Source organism: Argentina anserina, chromosome 2 (genome assembly GCF_933775445.1).
Source record: "Argentina anserina chromosome 2, drPotAnse1.1, whole genome shotgun sequence".
NCBI lineage: Eukaryota > Viridiplantae > Streptophyta > Magnoliopsida > Rosales > Rosaceae > Argentina > Argentina anserina.
The window spans coordinates 15,562,031-15,581,706 of NC_065873.1; the positions used below are offsets into that span (position 1 = coordinate 15,562,031).

Genomic DNA, 19,676 nt, shown 5'->3' on the forward strand with positions numbered 1-19,676 from the left:
TCAACTAAAACCATACTCTGGTGACTTTGAAATCACTAACCTTGAATATAACAAGTGATCCCAAATGTTGACATCTCACTGTACCTAAGAATTGGGTAACAGCAGCAGCAACAGCACAAAACAATAATCTTCCTATTATAATTGACAAAAGAGAACAATTTACATCATGAATATCACTTCAATGTATTCATTGAATGCTATTACCAGAAAAGCATGTGCGTAAGAGACAAACATGGAGATTAATATAAGAAGTATCTGAACACCAGAATCAGTGAATGGAGTGTGAGAAGATTCCAGTTCAAGTGTATACCTCTGCATGAGTTCATGTTACCAGATATATTTGGACTTGTTGATACATATAATGGCTTCCATTTACAATTGCAAAATGGTCTTTCTTCAAAAGTAAATGTCAGATTGCTTAGACTGTGCTTTGATATCCTTCAACTTCTTCAATATGTTGGTGAAGTAATCCTGCAAATATTTCTCAAGAGTAACTATATCTTTCGCGTCCACACCAAGAAGACTATATGTCTCGTTCATTGGAACAGAGAAAACAGTGTCGCTTGAAAGAACCTACAAATGCAAAAATGAAGGTTACTCTCTCAATCATTAGTATAGACACATATTCCACCCTCAAATATTGCCAAACTAAACAAAAAACAGTGTAAGATAAAAAGTAGCAAGCATTAATTATCACAAATAAAACTACTAAACCGATAACGCATTGCATCTGTACCATCTTAAAAATTGGGCTGCTTCTTGGAGTGGCAGTAGTTGCGAATAAGAAAAAAAAAGTTCAAAAACATGCTAACATCGGAAAACGAAAATTAATTTCATTTCCCTCAATATCCCAGAAATGAGGCCTCAGGATACGATAAGAAAATAAGTTATTCAATACTCCTCTGATTTATGTATAGTCAAAAGGTGATCTGACTTCATAGATAAACATGGTTAAGCTATGCCTAAATCCTCAAATGGATGTGTGTGTATGCCCGAGCGTTTGCATCGGTGTATTTATGTGTTGTGTTTACGGGAAACAACAAATAACGGAAGCACTCATAATCAAGACAGTTTGGACTAAATTTGTTATCATAACTCGTTAGAATCAAACAGATGTAGCAAAAGATATGAATAACTTGTTTGATATAAATGACTGTCCTAATTACCTCTGAAAATGCCAATCTATCGGCAACATCGTTTGTCCACTCAAAAAGCCTAGTCAGCTGACGTGTTACTCTTAAGACAGAAACCGGAACTGTTGTAATGTTTGCTTCTTGCCCCGCAAACCTTTCACACAATGTTATTACCTATAAGCAAAAGAAAATTTAATTAGGAAACTGGACCTAGGTTGTAGGTTAAAATTATCAACTACCAAAAAATAAGGGGGCAAAATAATGTTGTTCTTTACCTCTTGGGTTGTCCATGCACGAGGGCCAGCAAATGTGAGAAGCTTCCCATTAACATTCTCATTTCGTAAAGCTATAAATGTCAACCGAGCTATATCCTAATACAAAATGAATATTATTTTCTGATGAATCATGAATATATGTTCAGATGCCATGAAGAAGATTAATGAAAAAAATGCAATTGAAGGGGATCAGGGAAATAATCTATACAATCTATCTCAACAAACCTGGGTGTCCATGTATGCAATTCTTGTAGGAGCGTCTGTTCCCCAAACTGATTTCTCTTCCAATATAGGTACTGCATACTGCCCAATAATCCCCTGAGATAGTGAAAGGGACAAAAACACAAATGGTCAGGTGCACTCAGTTTTACATCATTTTTCAAAAGATATATTTACTGCCAGGCACAAGAAACTGTGATTTGGAAGGGATAACATACATAATAGTATACCGTTTAGTCAAATGGTGTTCTTGCTTAGGTTCCCTTCATGACATATAGACACTTGTCCTGTTCTCCATGCAGGTACATGCATATACGGTATACCTTTTGTGCATGTGTGTGCATTAATGTGTTGTTCGCTTGTCTAAGCAACTGAGTCTTATAACATCCATTATCACTCTTTCTAAACGAATATTATAAATAAAGTGAATGTTGTTCAATTGGAAGACCGTCATATATGAGCAAAACAAGACAACGACATTGATCTCTAAGTCTCTAACATTAAGCTGATTGGTGTGTGGTGTGTACTGTGTACATAAGCAATTGTGCAGTAGCAAAACGATAGAAGTTCAAATTTTTAGTGGAGGCTGAACTTACTTGCATGAATCCACATGCACGAATTATGACGTGGTTTATGCCCGAATCCTTGAGAAACTTTTCAGTGCAATACTTGATCTCCATAAGAGGAACTTCAGGATGTTTGTCACAGTTGTGGATAGAAAAGAATACAAATTTTTGGATCCCCATTGCCTTTGCACATTGTATAAGAGCAACTTTTCCTTCCCAATCTACCTAAATAAAAACAATCAATTAAACAAGACCAAAAAACCCATCCTGCATTGTAAAACTTACTGTTTTCTGCAACATATATAATTTCCAAAATCTCCAAGACCAATTCAATGCTTCCTTCCAGTCATTAACAACAGAAAAGTTCCTAATACATAGAAATACACCTTTTTGATGGGCTCCTCCGGACGTCCCGTGGCACAATCAATAACTGTATGAACACCAACCAATGTTGCCGGTATTGTCTCCGGTTTGCTTAGGTCTGCCTGTACCGCAATACCTCACATTTACTTTAACATTCGACCTAAAATTCATATCATTCTAATAGAAAATACCGAAATCAAAATTGCATCGAAACAGAGGACATACATTGACAACAGTAGCACCCCAATCTCTGAGAAAGTCAGCCGGAGCGGGTCTAGGCCTAACCAAGCACCTAACATCATACCCTTCATCCAACGCTCGCCTCACAATCTGCCTCCCCAAAGTTCCGGTCGCTCCGACTACTAGTATACTCGTCGACCTGACAGGTGTCCCCGGAGTCAAGTTCACAGCACCGACACTTGCGCGGACTGTATGTCCGACCAAACCCCGACTACTACAACTCACTGAAGACAAAAACCCGAACCCGAGAATCGGGTCAGTATAACAAGACAGTAACTAGTTTATAAAACAAGTTCAATAGAAGTGAAATGACTGAACTGACCAGTGGTGGTGGAAGCGGAAGGAGTGAATTGGAGATGGTCTGGTGATAAAGTGCGGCACCATGAGAGTTTGGGGTCGTGGTGGGTTTTGGTTGCCAGCTGGGTCGGAAGCCTCCAAGCCATTGCCATTTGTGAGCTCTCTGCTTCTTGTTTCTGAGAGAGTGACTCTCTGTACCAGAGAAGAGAGAGAGATGAAGACAGGAAACCATGGATGTCAAGCTTGCCACGTCCTTCTCCAAAACTGGATTACGATTTTTATTTTGCCACGTGTCAAGGCTCTTTTTCAGATCAATCACTTGACCCGACCGGACGGGTTCTGTCGCTCCAAGCTAACGATCTTGGACCGATCCGATATCACTAAATATTTCTGATATTATGAGGAGAAAAAAATGAAAAATCTCAAAGGTGTAAGTCAATCGTTAAAAATTGAGGTATTTACCTTATAAAGCTTGCTCACTTTGGCCAGTGTGTCGCTCATAAGTTAACAGTCAGATGAGACAATTCCTATTAGTGTATTACTAAAGAACATGTTTTTTTTTACAAAACAAGATGTTTTTTTTAACAAAAGAAGATGTTTTATGTAGCACCGAATTTAAATTATATGTCCTCTAGTTACAATGGAACAAGACGTAGAGTTAAGCCTGCATTTCCAAACATCTTTAAACCAGGAAAAAAAGATTCTATGATTTCTATCCCTAGACTCTATGATATTATGCTTAACATAGTTTTTTTTCCGAAAAAAAAAACCAAAAATTCAAGGGCAATTTGACAACAAGAATGTCAAATGTCCAGGTAAAAAACCTGATACCTGAGGGCTGAGGTAGTCAGAAACATGCCATAATATTGAACATTATGCATCACGCAATGAACTTGGGCCAAAAAAAGTTAAACCATTATCAATTGCTAGGAAATATATGAATAGAATGAACCATTACATCTAGGGATAGACATAAAAAGCTGAAATCCCAATCTCGTCTCGATCTCGTCCTGAAATTCATAGGGATGAAATTGGACGGAGGTCTAAAAATGTCTGTCCTGTCCCGACCTCATCTCGTTTTATAATAGTGGGATAAGACGTGAGACAAATAATTTATATCTCACTTTGTTCCGTCTCGTCCCGCAATTATATAACTTTTAATCCTGACTGTTGAATTACTTGAATATCTCATCCTCACCCTTGATTTTAGGTTTATGTATTCAGGCTTCAGCAACCTCATTCCTTTTCGTTTTCATTCTCGTCGATGCTTCTGAGTTCTCTCACTTCTCTGCCATCTCACCAGCCACTTCCACCTCCTCTGATCTCATCGTCGCTGTCTCCAACCGCCGGGTAAGTTCATTCTGATTCTGATGATTTTGTTTCTATACTGAATTGTTTTCGATCCGCCACTGCATTCGTCGCCCTCAGAGCCAATTTGTCAACGGTGCATAGGGTTTTTCATAGCTATATCTCCGCTAGGGTTTTGGTCTATCTATGCAAATTTGATTGTTTTAGATAGGGTTTTAGTTATATCTCCGCTGCATTCATCGCCCTCGGAACCAATTTGTTTTTATATTGATTCTTTTGAAGATTATACTGATATAATCGAACTAGGGTTTATGTGATGCATAGTGTAGCGGTGCAATATGTCTTTTTGTGATTCCAATTTTCGCTGGCGTGTTATGTGAGTAGTTTAGGCTCATGGATTAGTTTGTTATTTTGATATGCTTGTAATAAAGTTTCTTGCCTTAATGTGTTCATGAAATGCTCATTTTATATTGAATGATTTTGGTGTTTGTTTTGGTAGTAAGAATTATGATACAAGCTTTAGAATGTTTTATTGCCACTTGAGAGCCTGCTAAACGAATTACCTTTATGGTGCAGATTGGTTGAGAAAATAGGTGTTTTAAAGTCATGGGACGGTGGGATTAGACCTGTCTCGTCCCGATCTCAACAGAATTAATCCCGAGTGGGATACATTCTAAAAAACTCTTATCTCGTCTCGATTCAAAAGAGTGGGATGAGACGTGAGATGAGCCTCGTCTCGTCAAATCCCGTCATGTGCCCACCCCTAATTACATCGGTGTATCTGAATTTCCGGAATGGAGAATAATTGTCGGCCTCAATGGCCTTAATCTTAGTTGGCAAATCATGTCACCTATACACATCATCGATTTTCAAAATTCTATCATGTAAAAATAAAATAAAAATGACAACTCTATCCTTCTAAAATTTAATAACTATATATATAGTCAAATTAATCCGTCATTAAATTTTAGAAGGATAGAGTTGTCCTTTTATTTTATTTTTACATGGCAGGATTTTAAAAATTGATAATGTGTATAAGTGACATTGACATGCCAACTAAGATTAAGACCACTGGAGCCTAAAATTTTGAAGCCAACAATTATTTTTCTTCCAGAATAAATACTAAACTACGGCCTAAAATCCTATGAGAGAGGTTTTCCTATCTTGTTACATTAAGCAAAAGTTAGTATAAAGAAAAGGAAAGAGGTATTACAATGTCCTAAGCTTGTGTAATGTACAAGGATGAATATCTAAACAGGTTAGAATAACCTTGTATAGCTTGACTTCATCTGCTGTTAACTGAAAAGCGGAAGCTACTCAGCTGTTGAGGTCTTTATGTACAAACGACTTTGATGTTATTGTTGTTGTCATTGCTGCGACTCGAAATTGGGCAGCAATAAGAACCAAAATTTGGAAAAAAAAAATTCCATCAACCCAACATTTACATTATCTTCCAAGCTCTTTCTTAACAATTCATTTTTATAGCCCAACTGTGCCTTAAGCACCTGCTAGATGTTGCTTCAATTTTATTTGTACTGCTCAACTGACTAGAGTAGAAAAGGAGTTGCAACACAACATCAGGGTTGTCCAAGCGAATGACCTTCCCATTCTAGTGTAGAAAATGGAAGTCCCAAAAAGTCTATATGGGCTTAGTTTAATGAAGTTTGATAGAGTCTCAATCAACATATTAGTATTCCCCATCAATTTGCAAGCAGCATATATGGCTTGCGAGAGATGAGGCATTCATCATCACATTTGCTTTAAAGTACTCGAGAACAAGCTGTAATTCTTACTAATGGATGAGAGAGGAGCAAGCATTATCCGAGGAACAATGTCATACCTCATAAAAAAATGTATGAAGTGCTAAGACCACTTCTCTCTCTTAAGAGCATGAGAGACAATGAAGTCACCAACCAGCGGAGCTCCAAAAAAGTCACACACTTGGTTGTTCCCATTTTCGAATACTTCTCCAATAACCATATTGCAGCCACTTTAGCTATTGCGCCAATGGAAAAATGTCCTGTAAATATTATCAACTTCTTCCTGTCCACACCGATTTCACCTGAGATGACCACATAATGGGGTACACTATGAGAATCCAAACTTGATTATGTACAATTATACTGCTGCAAATTAGGGGTATAATCATTTGTAATGAACACATAGATAATGAGTATGTTCTTTTGTTTTGATGAAAATGGTGAACTAGTTGATTTGTATATAACACATATGTGCTTACCCGAGCTTAAGAATAATTCATAAACACATATATGGGTATTATCACGCTAAACACATAATTCATCATTATTCCCAAATTTAGAAACTAATCTCATCGAAATAAAAAAAATTCAAAATAGAAAATCCATAGTAAACTCCAATTAAAACAAAAAAAGAGTAAAAAAAATACAGCTAACAACAAAATCCCTACAGACAGACCAAAAATGTCATCAGTGCTTCTTATGTTGAGCAATGAGGGTGTAGCATTGCCTCAACCAAAGAGCCTGTTTTTTTCACATAAAGAAGTTCCAGACATTGATACCTTCACATGTGAAGAAGTGACACGGGGACCACATTTACTATTAGAGTTTTTTCCACCAACAGTCCCTCAACTGTGGTGTACCTACCAATGTGATACATCAACTCTTAATCGTACCAATGTGATACTCAGACTATAGTATTGCTATCATTGAAGTACTTCCGTCAGTTTTTTTCAACTTCTCCGTCATCTTGGTGACGTGGCAAGTACATGAGGCCCACAAAAAGGGTTAAAAGACAAAATTAACCCAATCTGAGAGGAGCAATGTTTTTCCTGCCCTTTACCTTGAGAAAGACACCCAATAATTCCAATTTTGGCGCCAATTTTCCCTCCATACTCCTTAATTTGTGTCTCTTATCTAAACTAAAGAACTACCGCCAACCAGTCGACCACAATCTGATAAAACCTAGATCAATCTCATTTTCTATTTTTATCCTAGCACTTGTTAAACTAACAGAATAAATATAGAAATTTATATGGAACATCTCATTTACACAATCTCATAAGAATATAGAAACACATAACTTAACGAAATTCAAATACATGTTTAAGTACCATTAGTTGCCACCTTTTATGTTGATCTGCCATGATTTTTGCTTGTAAGAACTAATGGTACTTAAACATGTATTTGAATTTCGTTAAGTTATGTGTTTCTATATTCTTATGAGATTGTGGAAATGAGATGTTCCATATAAATTTCTATATTTATTGTTAGTTTAACAAGTGATAAGGTAAAAATAGAAAATGAGATTGATCTAGGTTTTATCAGATTGTAGTCGACTGGTTGGCGGTAGTTCTTTAGTTTAGATAAGAGACACAAATTAAGGAGTAGGGAGGGAAAATTGGCGCTAAAATTGGAATTGTTGGGTGTCTTTCTCAAGGTAATGGGCGGGAAAAAAATTGCTCCTCTCATATGGGGTTAATTTTGTCTTTTAACCCTCTTTGTGGGCCTCACGTACTTGTCACGTCACCAAGATGACGGAGAAGTTAAAAAAAACTGACGGAAGTACTTCAATGATAGCAATACTAGAGTCTGGGTATCACATTGGTACGATTAAGAGTTGAGGTATCACATTGGTAGGTACACCAGAGTTGAGAGACTGTTGGTGAAAAAAACTCTTACTATTATGGTGGTAGATGCTAGATAATCATTGTTCATGCTTCGGATTCTTGCATGTGGAAACTCGGCCAGAGTTACTATCATGCTATTATGAAGTGGATAGGGTGGTAAACCAGGGTTGGGCAGGTTGCCAAACCAACAGGGACGGTCCTGAACATTCGACGACCTAGTGCAAAAATTGAAATGAGACTTACATACAAAAAATATTTAAAAGAATAGTATTTAAATTTTTATTGGGATTTTGCTGTAAATTAGTTGCTTTATTAGCTAATTTTTGTGGTTCTTTAATAAGAAATTGTCAAAATCCTCTTTTTGAGATATGAATTAGTTCACTGTTTATTCTATTTTTCATGAGTTTAGTTGATATTTTTTTTATATCAGTGAGCTATTGAGAATCTATAGGTAATTAACAAGAATATGATTGTGGGGGTTTCTTTTGTTTCTACACAAATGTTAAATTATGGTATCAAATTACAGATTGAAAATTATAATATATGTTGATTTAAAAAAATTAAAAGTGTGAGTGTTTGGTCTTGAACCCAAGAAGTTTGCAAACTTAGTCAAGAAAATGTAAGCTCTCTTGCCAACGAGACAGAAATGCATAATATGTATAAAATGGTTTAATCAGTATTTGTTAAAATTTAATTTTTAGTAAAATCCGAATTCGGGGCTTTCACCATATGAGGGGGCCTTGTGTGACTGCACCAGCGGCAGTCCCTCATGGCCGGCCCTGCAAACCATGGAAATTTAAAACTTTCAATCACTGAGCGGCTCTTATATGTAAGTTTATACTCAACTAAGTCTTCTAACAAAAGCACTTATTATGTGAACCACCAAAGAGATCAAGATATGTTAACTATGATAATAGTCTATTTTGACTCAACATTTCTCCAAACACTTGATTTTCTTCATCGATATGGTGGGGATATTGTGCCGAATAAGTCTTCATGCCTAATTGGTACGGTTGTGCTTTGAAGGAAAGCTGGCTCTTGCTTGCTGTAACTGTAAGTATAAATGGCAGGAAAGCATAAACTGGCCTTTTAGTGTTTAGATTCTTTCTTTTTCTCCTCGTTGACTATCTGATATCTTTGTAATAATATCCTTGATCACCTCAGATTCATACCTGTCAGTTCAAAAATATAAACGGGAAAATCATGTTTTGCTCAAGAAATACAATCAGCAAAGTAAGAAAACATATATTAATCCCAATCCCAAGAAATATGTGTATATATATATATATATATATATATATTCGTAAAGAAGATGAGCATAACAGAAAGAGGCTCCCCGTTTTTCGGAGTAGAGAAGTTGAAAAGTTAGGTTTTGCGACCTAGGGTTTCGTGAATACGCGGAGGTGGGATTTCTCTCTCTGCTTGCGGGATATATACAGGCACCCTCTTCTGAGAGGTGCGGGAGCCTAGTCGGGGAGTGGGGTTCCTGGACAGGATTTTGGTCGACACTTGAAGCGGCGGTGTGGGAAGCCTGTTGGAGTTTTCATAGGGATTTTCCGACAAGTTTAGTTCGGTTTTCCAAGATCTGTGTGGGGACTTAGTGTGGGAGTCCGATGTCAGAGTTCCATTCCTGGCGGTGAGAGCGGCTGGGGCAAGGTTAATCTGTTAGTGAAACATCTTCTAATAAGACATCCTTAGCAGCACCGGTGCGTTTCATAGTCGCACCGTTGTTGTGAACTAGCTTTGCTGTTGTGATGGTGGAGAATCGGGTCAGACCACCGGAAGCCGACCGACAACGTTTGATGGTCGGCAGAGGATTTCCCTGTTAGACCATATGATTGGTCCTTGGTGGGTGGATGTGCTTAGGAGGTGGGCTAATCGATTGGGCTTTTGTCCTTTTGGTTGGCCTTTTCTTTTACTTCATCTATTTTCTCTTGGGCCAAGCACAACTTAAGCTACCTGCAATCTTAATTTGAAGCCGTTTGTGGAATTTTAAGGTTGTGAGGTTTTATTTGTTTGCCTTTTGTTTTCTAGCAAAAGCTAAAATTGGTTCTCCTTCTTGTTTTTTCTTTTGATTTCATTACATTGAGAGTACGCAAATTGATGTCATGGGCTCGATGTGTTAGTGTCCATCATCGTTAGTTTAGACTTGAGGGAGGTACTATGCTTTAGTTTTTATGTTAGTGTTTTTTCGGTTTTGTTTCGGTTCCTTTCAGACATTTAGTTGTTTTCTTAATTTAGCATATATGAGAGATGACTTGTTATCTCTTATATTTGATCATTTGTGGTCGTGGAATGGCTTATGCCTATGAAGCTAATTCATTCCCTTAAAAAATATATATATAGTAAATAGGCTTGTAGATTCATACCGGCCATATATATATATAGGAAAAAATTCAGTTTACTATCTTGAGGTTTGGATCTTTTATCACGTGTGTCCCTATTGTTTGTTTTTAATCACGTAGCCCTTATTCTTTCAAAATCTCATCAAGCGCGGAAAAAAATTCAAATCCCCTCCAAGAGTGACGTAATCATCCTACGTGAATGGGACAACGAGGACTCACTTTGCAGTTTGAAACCAATTATAAGGGTAAATTCGTCAATTAGGCATTTAATGAAAAAAAAATGAAATTTTTATTTATAATCTTGTTCATGCTAAAATGTTGAAAATTTCCAGAAAAACTGAAACTTGCACAAAAAGACCAAAATGAAACAATTTCTAGAAACAAATATATATAGATAGCCCAATAGATTTTAGATGCATTGTGCCTATTTACATGCTAATCATTTATGCTAGTTTGGTCAAGAAGTTGCAATACTCATAGCCCTAATCATATGAATAAAAAAAGATCTAGCAACCTACATTACAGTAGTACATAGTTGCGCAAAAAATTGCAAATTTCATCTTAATTTAGATCCTAAGCTGACATGACATCCTCTAGTTTATATTCAACTTTTGCCCCTAACTTTCACTGAAGAACTTGATGAATCTTATGCTGCACTTGAACCAGCTTTTGATGACCTTCCTTTCTTTGTTGGTCCCTTTGCTGCTGCCTTTAATGCATATCTCTTCTCCTACAACATGAATATATCTAACTCACAATTAGATTCAACAAATTGTTGAAAGAACAAAAAACAAACTTTACAATTAGAAAAAAAAATCTTCACCTTCATTCTCTTAGTTTTAAGGGATGCCTTCTCTCTAAGCTTATTTTTAGACTTTGGAAGAGGTTTAGTACCCTTTTTCTGAGTAGATGTGGCAGCAGCAGGGGCTTACTTTTGTTTCTTTTGAGCATTGGCCACAACATTCTTTCGGGGAAGGTGTTTATGACAAGATCGGCTATTGTGGCCCATTGTTTGACAAAGTGAACATGTCACAGACTGCTTAACCCTCCTACGCTTAGGTCCATCATTCTCCCTTTCAGATGGATCCTTCATTCTCTTAGTTTTTGGTCTCCTTGGCTGCTTAGTGTACTGAGGTGGGAGGATTGCAGGCTGACCAGAAGGCATCCAAAGATCCATCCCATTTACAGGTTAAACTGTGTGGGAATAAGTTGTCATGTAATTTTATGTGAGGTAGCATGCATCCACAAAGTCCTCAGGCTTCATCCTTGAGAAAATAATAGCTGAAACTACATGCTTGTAAGGTATTCCTGTGAGGTCCTATCTCCTACATGCACAAGTTCTTCTTTCCAGATCTACTATATACATGGCTGTTCCTCTTGATACCACCTCTATTTTTGTGCCACCAGTTGTTTCGGGAAAGCAATCACTACTAGGTTTAACCTTATTCTTCTCTAGAATCTCTTTAGGCTTGGGGAAATGGTATCAGTAATCTTACTTATCGCTTGTTTCCTAATTGCAATCCTTTTCATCAACTTGATTCTGATTTCTTCAAAGCATGAAATAACTGGCTTTGACCGAGCTGAAAGGATGAATGCATTTAAGCTCTCACACAAGTTATTCACCAACATATCACATTTCAACCAACCTTTGAAATGTGATCTACACCAATGCTTGGGGTTCCTTGTTGGCTCCTTAGGGTCTGCAAAGTATAAAAATTAATTCAACTCAGACCAAAAACCAAATACATAATCCAAAAGAAGAAAAATCAGTAAACTAATATAAGTGAAACCATTGCACGTACATGTTAACCATTCATGAGATTTCAGTTCTAACTTATTTAAAGCAGTCATTTCTTTCCACTAATAAGTCAGTGTAGTAGATTTTGCGATGGACCATAATTGATCCTTCAACGCCTCTCCACGAAATTCCTTATTGAAGTTAGCCCGTAAGTGTCTTACATAAAACCTATGCTCATCAAGTGGCATCACATTCTCAATAGCAGGAAGCAACCCTTTCTGTTTGTCACTAATAAATGTGAAACCATTGCCATCTCCAGTTATCTTCAAGTTCTTCTCTAGCAGCTTTAGAAACCACTCCCAAGAATCATTGTTTTCCATTTCAACCATTGCATAAGCAACAACATATGTGGTATTATTTTCATCTACACCAAATACATAGAGCAACTGACCACCATAAGCACTCTTCAAATGAACCATCAAGCCCCAAAATGCTCATACATCCACTCTTGAAACCCTCTTTTAAAGCACCTAAACACACATACAACCTTTGAAATATAGGTTGCTTCATAAGGTTGTTGAAATCACATTTTATATCAACTATTGTGTTAGGTTCCATTCTTTTAAGTTCTTGAGCATAATCTTGTTGCTTGGCATACTTCTCTTTCATACTTTTTTTAAACAGCTCTAGTGCTCTTCTTTTGGTCCTATAAGCCTGCTGGAATGAGACATTTGACTTAATGTCTTATAACATTTATTTCCTTAATACTTCTGCAACATTAAAGAATACAACTCAACATTAGAGAACATAAATCTAGACAACTATTACATCAACATTAAAGCATGTCAAGTTACCTGTATTAATAGATGGATTCATTTGAATCTTGTTTGTAAACTTCTTCACAAGGTATGGCACTTTTACTACACTATTCTCTACAAACCTTGTACAATTGTGTTTTGGCTTATAAGTCTTGATTTGAAATGTGTTACAGTGCTCCATCTATGATGCATACAAATCAAAATCACAGTTTTCTGCAACACAAATAACCCTGATCCTACCTTGATCACTTTTATAAAAATATTGGCTCCCAACCTTGCTGAATTGCTTGATCAATCACAGCATCTCTCAGTATTTGCACGGTAGCAAACAACATTTCCACACAAAACCTTGGCTTCTTTATGTCCACTTTAGGGTTAAATTCTAGGTACACAATACCACCCTCACCATCAGAATGACATTCAAATCATATTGCTTCCTCATTAGAATCCACATCCCCAAACATATTCTCATCATCCTCAACCAAACCATCTCCCTCAGTTCCGAGATTAGTAGCAGCTCCCATTGTTTCAGGTGTGACATTCTCATCGCCCTCTGGTTCAGTTACCCTATTCAATATGAAGTCATCATCTATGCCATATTCTACTACCTTATCATCACCTTTTGTTGGGTCATAGTCCACATCAGGTTCACCATCATAAGGACCATTGTCTTCAGAATATTTATCATCATCATCAAGATCATACTCATCATCATCAAGTTCATACTCATCTACCTCCATGTTTCTCTTACCCTTACCAATATCCTTTAACGTATGACCTGAGCTACCTTGAGTACGCACTTCACCTGATGGCTCCGGAATTTTAATACCTGGAAGAGCCTTTTTTCTTGGGTGATTCAGGGAGTTCCACAATCTTCACACTACTCTTCGGTCTTTTTGGAGAATTTGGAAGCTCTTTTATGATCACAGTGCTTTGTTTGCCTTGACTCTAATCGGAAATTTGACCTTCATACATGAATAGCTCATCAAGATCATCTCCATAATAATTTGGATCTAGCTCCAACATATCAAGCCACAATATTATTAGCCTAAATGTATGCACCTTTTTGCACATCTCAGTTACATCATTGTCTTTGGAGAGATTTGTCTTTACATCAGCCTCGCTACCACAAGAATACTAGTAATCTATCATTCTGCCAACATATTTTGGATTAATACCCTTCACCATGTCATCTACTTTAATCAAGCTCATTTTGTCCTTGTCGACATTATCATAATATGAAACTGATCCTCTAATGTATGTTCACTCTACATGATTGCAGTAGCCTCCATGGTAAACTTTCATGGTAAAAAAGTCAGGGTTATCTGCAAGTATGACATACAACTCATTAAGAACATGATTAAATACTCAACATCACAACTCAGGTATATGACCACACACCATTGCACAACCATTAACCATTTGTAAAATCCTTTTGAACACAACCCGACAACAAACACATGACTCTATGTCTTTGAATATTCAAATAAGAAGCTTAAGTCTTTGTATTAGAAGCATCTCAATCTTAAAAACCTATATCTTCAAACCCTAAACCATATAGAATCATCTAAATCCCCCAAAATTTGAAACCCCTAAAAACCACTACAGTTACCCCGTCACTACTACATTAACCCACCGCTGCTACAGTACGACCATTTAAAAAAAAACCATTCTTCCAATTCAAAACTAGCATCCTAAATTAAACACTCACCGTTTTCGGGTACTTCTTCGAGTGGTTCTTCATTAGTTAGTTATCCACTCATTGGGGAGCGTCATCTCTCTAAATCTTTGATTTTTCATCTCGGCTAGCTCATTAAATTCGGTCGTCGATCTATGTTCTTCAGTTTGAAGTGAAATCTGGGTTTCGAATTTTCGTTTTTAAACAAGCTTGAGAGTGTTGTGTTGGTCTCAATTGAGATCAGCATATCTGGGTTTAGAACAAAATGGGGACGAGGGCGTATGAAAAAAATGGGGGCGTGGGGGGGGGGGGGAATGTGGTAGAGGGATACTTTTGTCTTTTTGACAAAATTAGGGTTTTAGACTGCAAAGTGGGTCCTCGTTGTCCCCTCCACGTATGATGATTACGTCACTCTTGGAGGGGATTTGAAATTTTTTCCGCGCTTGATGAGATTTTGAAAGAATAAGGGCATACGTAATTAAAAACAAACAATGGGGACACACGTGATAAAAGATCTAAACCTCAAGGTAGTAAACTGAATTTTTTCCATATATATATATATACGGTCTCTATCTAGAGTGAAGTTTCACTCTGAAATTAAAGAGTGAAGTTCCAATTTTGACACACTTTTCGGTTAACGTTTTTCACCATAAGCAATTCAATATTTAGTTATTCAAGATCATCTCTACAAAATTTCATCTAATTCAGACATCGTTAATGTATTGAAATTAAATTAAATCAATGAATGAATTAAAAATGTTCAACATGAACCGTTCGTGTAAATCTCAATTTAAAAAACTCAAACCATTGTCGAATTAGATAAAATTTTGTAGAGATTATCTTGAATAACATACCTAAATATTGAATCACTTATGGTGAAAAAAATTAACCGAAAAATGTGCCAAAATTGAAACTTCACTCTGCAATAGTCAATAGGCTTGTAGATTCATACCGGCCGTCCGAGTAAGTGACTCCCGACAAACTTGCTACTTCTATGAGAGTTGCTCGCTATGTAGGGATCTTGTCCTTGTTGTGTACCAACCCCTTAAGAGCAAAAGTATTATCAGGCAATTTGACAACAAAAAATGTCAAATATCAAGGTAAAAAACCTGATAGCTGAGGGCTGAGGTAGTCAGAAACATGCCATGATATTGAACACTATGCATCACGCAATGAACTTGGGCTAAAAAGGTTAAACCACTTTCGATTGCTTGGAATTTTTTGAATAAAATGAACCATTACATTGGTGTATCTGAATTTCTGGAATAAATACAAAACTACGGCCTAAAATCCTATGAGATGTTAAAGCTCTTTCCTATACTGTTGCATTAAACATTTAAACATTCCTTCCTTGCGGCAAAAGTCAATATAAAGAAAAGAAAAAAGGTATTACAATGTCCTAAGCTTGTGTAATGTACAAGGTTCAATATCTAAACAGGCTAAAACAGCCCCTTGTATAGCTTGCCTTCATCTGCTTTAACTCGAAAGCCGAAGCTGCTCAGCTGCTGATGCCTTTATGTACAAATGACTTTGATGTCGTTGTTTGTTATCGTCGCCGCGACTCCAAAATGGGCAACAATAAGAACTAGAATTTGGAAAAAAAATTCGTTAGCTGAATAAGCCAAGTCACAAAAATGTGCAATCCAGTCATCTCCACTCTCCACCATTCAGTCTGAAAAGAGCTCTAGAAGTTCTGGCAGATGAGATCTAAGAACCTTAAGTCTTGCACTAGTCCCATTTCCCAGAGACTTGTTTCCAGTTTCGACATAATCCATCTCAGACCAATATTGCTCGTCATCTGTTGTGTACCCTGTTGCATAACCACTATCCTTATCCGTCGTGTACCCTTCTGCATAACCACTATCCTTACTTGTGTCATCTTCCTTGCTTAATTTACTTCCATCATTAAGTTCAAATTCAGACACTACGGCGTAATCTTTAGACTGCGTGTTAGATGTGCTACAGATGCAGGCTGTTGGGTTCTCATGGAATACACCCTTGCCTTCCCTTATCTCCTTTGGTGCTCCCATGGATCCAATTTGACTAGTTCGAACCCTGGAGGCAAATTCCTCCCATGTCATGTTATTTTGGTTTACAAACAACTCGTACAGTTTCTTTGCATTTGGCCGGATTGTTGGTTTATGCCCAAAGTATCTCCTGAAAAAGACCAACGTGTTTAGCAAGAATGCTGTGACTGAAATTAAGCAACTAAAAATTAGGGGACTGAACTCATATGTGAATACCTTCTACCAGCTAAAATTCTTGCCATGTTGCCATTATTGTTGGTGACGAAAACACCACTTTCATCACAGACAATGAAATCTAGTGCAGCCATGCGCGACGAGAATGAAGAAAATGGTTCCAACTCTTCCTCACTTGCTATAGTCTCCTTGGTATGGAAGTTTGGGAAAAGTGCTTTCAAAGGTGCCAACGTCTCCTCTCCTTTATATACTTCACCTGATGCCACATACAAGTGAACATCACTTCCAAAACCCAAGCCTCTAAGCATGAGACCAACTTCTTCTGGGCTTAGAGGGCATCTACCACGCTTTCGTACCTTGTCAGGGTCGACCTCCTGCAAGTGATATAGCACAGACAATGTTGTTTAGTTCAGTGTTGCTATTGTACAACATGATTAAAGACATTAGTGAAGCACTAAAGGCTTACATGTAGAGTTTTCCACCTCTTTCGAATTGCACCAAGTTCATTCCTTTCTTTTTCTCCCCCACCAAAATAGCAACCAGAAAATGCTAGCATATCTGGCTCAAACCTATTGCAAAGGCAACCAATATCAACAAGCTTTTTTTCTAACAAACATGAAAGACTTTGGAAAACTCTAGCTCAAACACGATTTCTTTCATGCCATCGCGGGAATTGAAGTTTTCGTTCATACAAGGTAGCCAAAATGACAGTACAGCATACTAAGAATCCAGAAAGTTCGATGTTTTCCATGGAAAAACACATCACGACTTCAGATCAATGTTCTGTCTTCTGTCAGTTCTGTGTACTATAAATATTACGGATTCTAATAGTCTGTTGAAAGTTCAGCTTACTTATAGCATAACAGTATGCATAATAGAAATCAAACAGTTCAATCAAGTTGCAATTTACCTCAAATGCAGGGCAATGAAGTTCTTGTTCTTCATTTTCATTCTCTCGACCAACTTCCTCCCCATCTCATTAATTGTGTCAGTAAATTTCAAGGCGTGATAATTTGTCCTGCATCTCAGCTTCTGCAAATGTATATCCAGCTTATTTGAAAGCCTGTAATCAAACTTTGTGAGCTGAACAGCCTGCACATTATACGGAATAACTACGATTATTATTCGTACAAGAAAAGCTCGAATGGTTCCACAAAACCTGAGAAGGAACTTCTTTGCAAGAAAAACTTACATGCTTTCTATTAAGAACAGGCACTACACGATCTAGATAGCATTTCACATTACACTTCCTTGGGACACGCATGGTATACACATTCATTGGTTTCCCTCCCTTTGATGGAAGCTCCTTAATGATTTTAACATCATTTGACAGAAAAGATATGAACCAGTCTTCATCAAAGATTTCACCAAAGTTGCTGCACAAATTACCCCCCTTCAGATGAATATAAGCTGATTATTGACCTTGCATCCCTGAAATTTACAACAGTAAGAGTTCTCTATCAAAATTAAATCTAACCTGGAATCTTTCCAAAAAGAAGTATGATCCAGCGTCGGAACAACCAGAGTAGCGTTTAAAATATAAGCTGCAACAACAGCATCTGTTATCTGCAGAAATTGGAGACCGATCCTCTTGTGATCAGCAATCAAATGAACACAATCAATGAACATGGGGGAAAGGCAACTCCATAAATTAGATACTCACCCCTGTTCTCTGTTGATTCAAGCCTCCACTAGCAGCAATCAACAAGTACCGGTTAGGAAGCGTTTTCGCATCCGCCGCTGATTTTGGTTAATCAACCGGCTCAGATAAATTAAACCAGAACAAAGCACAAATTTAACAAAAAGAGAAAGAAAAAAGTTTGATCCCAAGGAACTTCTAAGTTTCTATATTTAGAAAAATGTTGATCAGATAGAGACAAAAGGGGAATAATCTTACTCAAAAACTTATCGCCGGCGTTGCTACAACCGAAGAAGAGCTCCGATTTCGTTGTGCTCCACAAATGCGGACCGGAGCTCCCTCCGCTCTCCTAACATCATGACCAGATGAAAATCAGTCATAGGTTTACAACTCGAAATTAAACATAATGTACAGAACAGGACGATCGTAAACACCTACCGGAACACGAAACACCGGCATTTCATCGGTATTTAATTGAGCCTCAGCGACGCCTTTACCAGCCTGAAACGGAAAACTAACCGTTACAAATTAACCGGAAAATTCAGAGGAGAGTTGATGTGAGTGGGTAGTGCGCACGCGTACTGAGGAGGCGTGGAAGCGGAGGAGTGAGAGGTGATCGTGGTGGCGGAGAGGCGGCGAGCGGCCGAGGAGGGAGAAGAGGACGATGACGAGAAGCAGGCAGCCAGAGACGGCGGAGACAAGCGGGAATACGTAGTAGCGGAAGTGACGGACGTGCCGGCGGAGAATGGCGGTGCGGCGGACCGAGCTGCCGGGGCTGTGGTAGGGGCTACTGTAGGGGCTGTTGTACTCCGACTTCTCTCTCTTCTTCTTTTTCATCGGAGACGACAACATAGCGAATGCAAGCTAAAGCCTCTCCGGTTTCTCTGCCTCTGGTTATTTGAAGGGGCCGGAAAGGACAGGTGGCGAGGGGGGATTGGCCGGCAGAGGTTTTACACTTTCCCCCGCAACAAAACAAACGATCTCGGCCAGAAAGAGCCTTCTCCCCTGAAACTCATCGCGCGCGTAATTTCTTAATCATGGGTTTGGCTCCGGTGTGGTCGCTCGGATTACTGGCGTTACGTATCAGCGAGTTCTTGTGGGACCCAGGTCGAGCTATGGGGTCGTTACCGTGATGGGAGATCAAGATTTTTTAGGGTGGGAAATGGAAAAGGTGTGTTTTGGTGAATCAAAATCGGTTTAAAGGGGGCGGAAGCTTGTACGTTAAGGTACTATGAGAGGTCCGAAAAAT

At 38.0% G+C, this 19,676-nt stretch overlaps 2 protein-coding genes across 2 annotated transcripts; both read right to left on the reverse strand.

Annotated features, from left to right (window-relative positions):
- Window positions 1-226: 226 nt before the first annotated feature.
- LOC126782692 (protein HIGH CHLOROPHYLL FLUORESCENCE PHENOTYPE 244, chloroplastic) lies at window positions 227-3,282 on the reverse strand. Its single transcript, XM_050507991.1, has 8 exons — window positions 3,119-3,282; window positions 2,782-3,020; window positions 2,580-2,678; window positions 2,224-2,418; window positions 1,634-1,726; window positions 1,409-1,504; window positions 1,167-1,307; window positions 227-573 (listed from the first exon to the last, which is right to left on the reverse strand). The coding sequence occupies exons 1-8, from the start codon at window positions 3,243-3,245 to the stop codon at window positions 397-399; spliced, it is 1,167 nt and encodes a 388-aa protein (XP_050363948.1). The 5' UTR covers window positions 3,246-3,282; the 3' UTR covers window positions 227-396.
- Window positions 3,283-16,098: 12,816 nt separating this feature from the next.
- LOC126784038 (protein ROOT HAIR SPECIFIC 17-like) lies at window positions 16,099-19,279 on the reverse strand. The gene is made up of 10 exons (XM_050509543.1): window positions 19,010-19,279; window positions 18,866-18,928; window positions 18,686-18,776; window positions 18,452-18,528; window positions 18,266-18,354; window positions 17,981-18,164; window positions 17,699-17,880; window positions 17,255-17,357; window positions 16,831-17,162; window positions 16,099-16,744 (listed from the first exon to the last, which is right to left on the reverse strand). Exons 1-10 carry the CDS (start codon window positions 19,277-19,279, stop codon window positions 16,255-16,257), a joined length of 1,881 nt encoding a protein of 626 aa, XP_050365500.1. The 3' UTR covers window positions 16,099-16,254.
- Window positions 19,280-19,676: the final 397 nt, after the last annotated feature.